The sequence below is a fragment of the Egretta garzetta genome, unplaced genomic scaffold (assembly GCF_000687185.1).
Source record: "Egretta garzetta isolate BGI_Z169 unplaced genomic scaffold, ASM68718v1 scaffold1319, whole genome shotgun sequence".
Classification (NCBI taxonomy): Eukaryota; Metazoa; Chordata; class Aves; order Pelecaniformes; family Ardeidae; genus Egretta; species Egretta garzetta.
This window is the reverse complement of record NW_009260852.1, coordinates 12,396-12,682: the sequence shown is the minus strand read 5'-3', so window position 1 is coordinate 12,682 and position 287 is coordinate 12,396. Positions and strand designations below refer to the sequence as shown.

Genomic DNA, 287 nt, shown 5'->3' with positions numbered 1-287 from the left:
CACCCCCCCGGCTGGTCCCCGGCTTCCCTGGGAGCCAGGCTGGGGATGAGGGGACAGGAGGCTGGGGGGCAGTGGCAGATGTTCTCCAGATGTTCGGGGACTGCTTGGGCCCCGGGAACAGCTCCTCCTGGGGCTGCACCAGCAGCGGGACCCTGGGGCTTGGTGCCTCGCAGGGGCAGAGCTGGCAGGGGGCGGCTGAAGCGGTGACGGCTGAGCCCTGGGCTTTGTCACCCTGGCTCCCCGTCCCCCCCCCCGCCCCTCCGTTCCCCCCCCTCCCGCCTCCCCGC

The 287-nt window shown here is 73.9% G+C and overlaps 1 protein-coding gene across 1 annotated transcript in view; it reads left to right on the top strand.

Moving 5' to 3' along the window:
• Nucleotides 1-199, top strand: part of LOC104133708 (nuclear mitotic apparatus protein 1-like) — a gene marked incomplete at its 5' end in the record, with an annotated part of 17,129 nt that extends 16,930 nt beyond the window's left edge. The window contains 1 exon segment of the mRNA XM_035902571.1: nt 174-199. Coding sequence (XP_035758464.1) covers nt 174-199 — 26 coding nt within the window.
• Nucleotides 200-287: the final 88 nt, after the last annotated feature.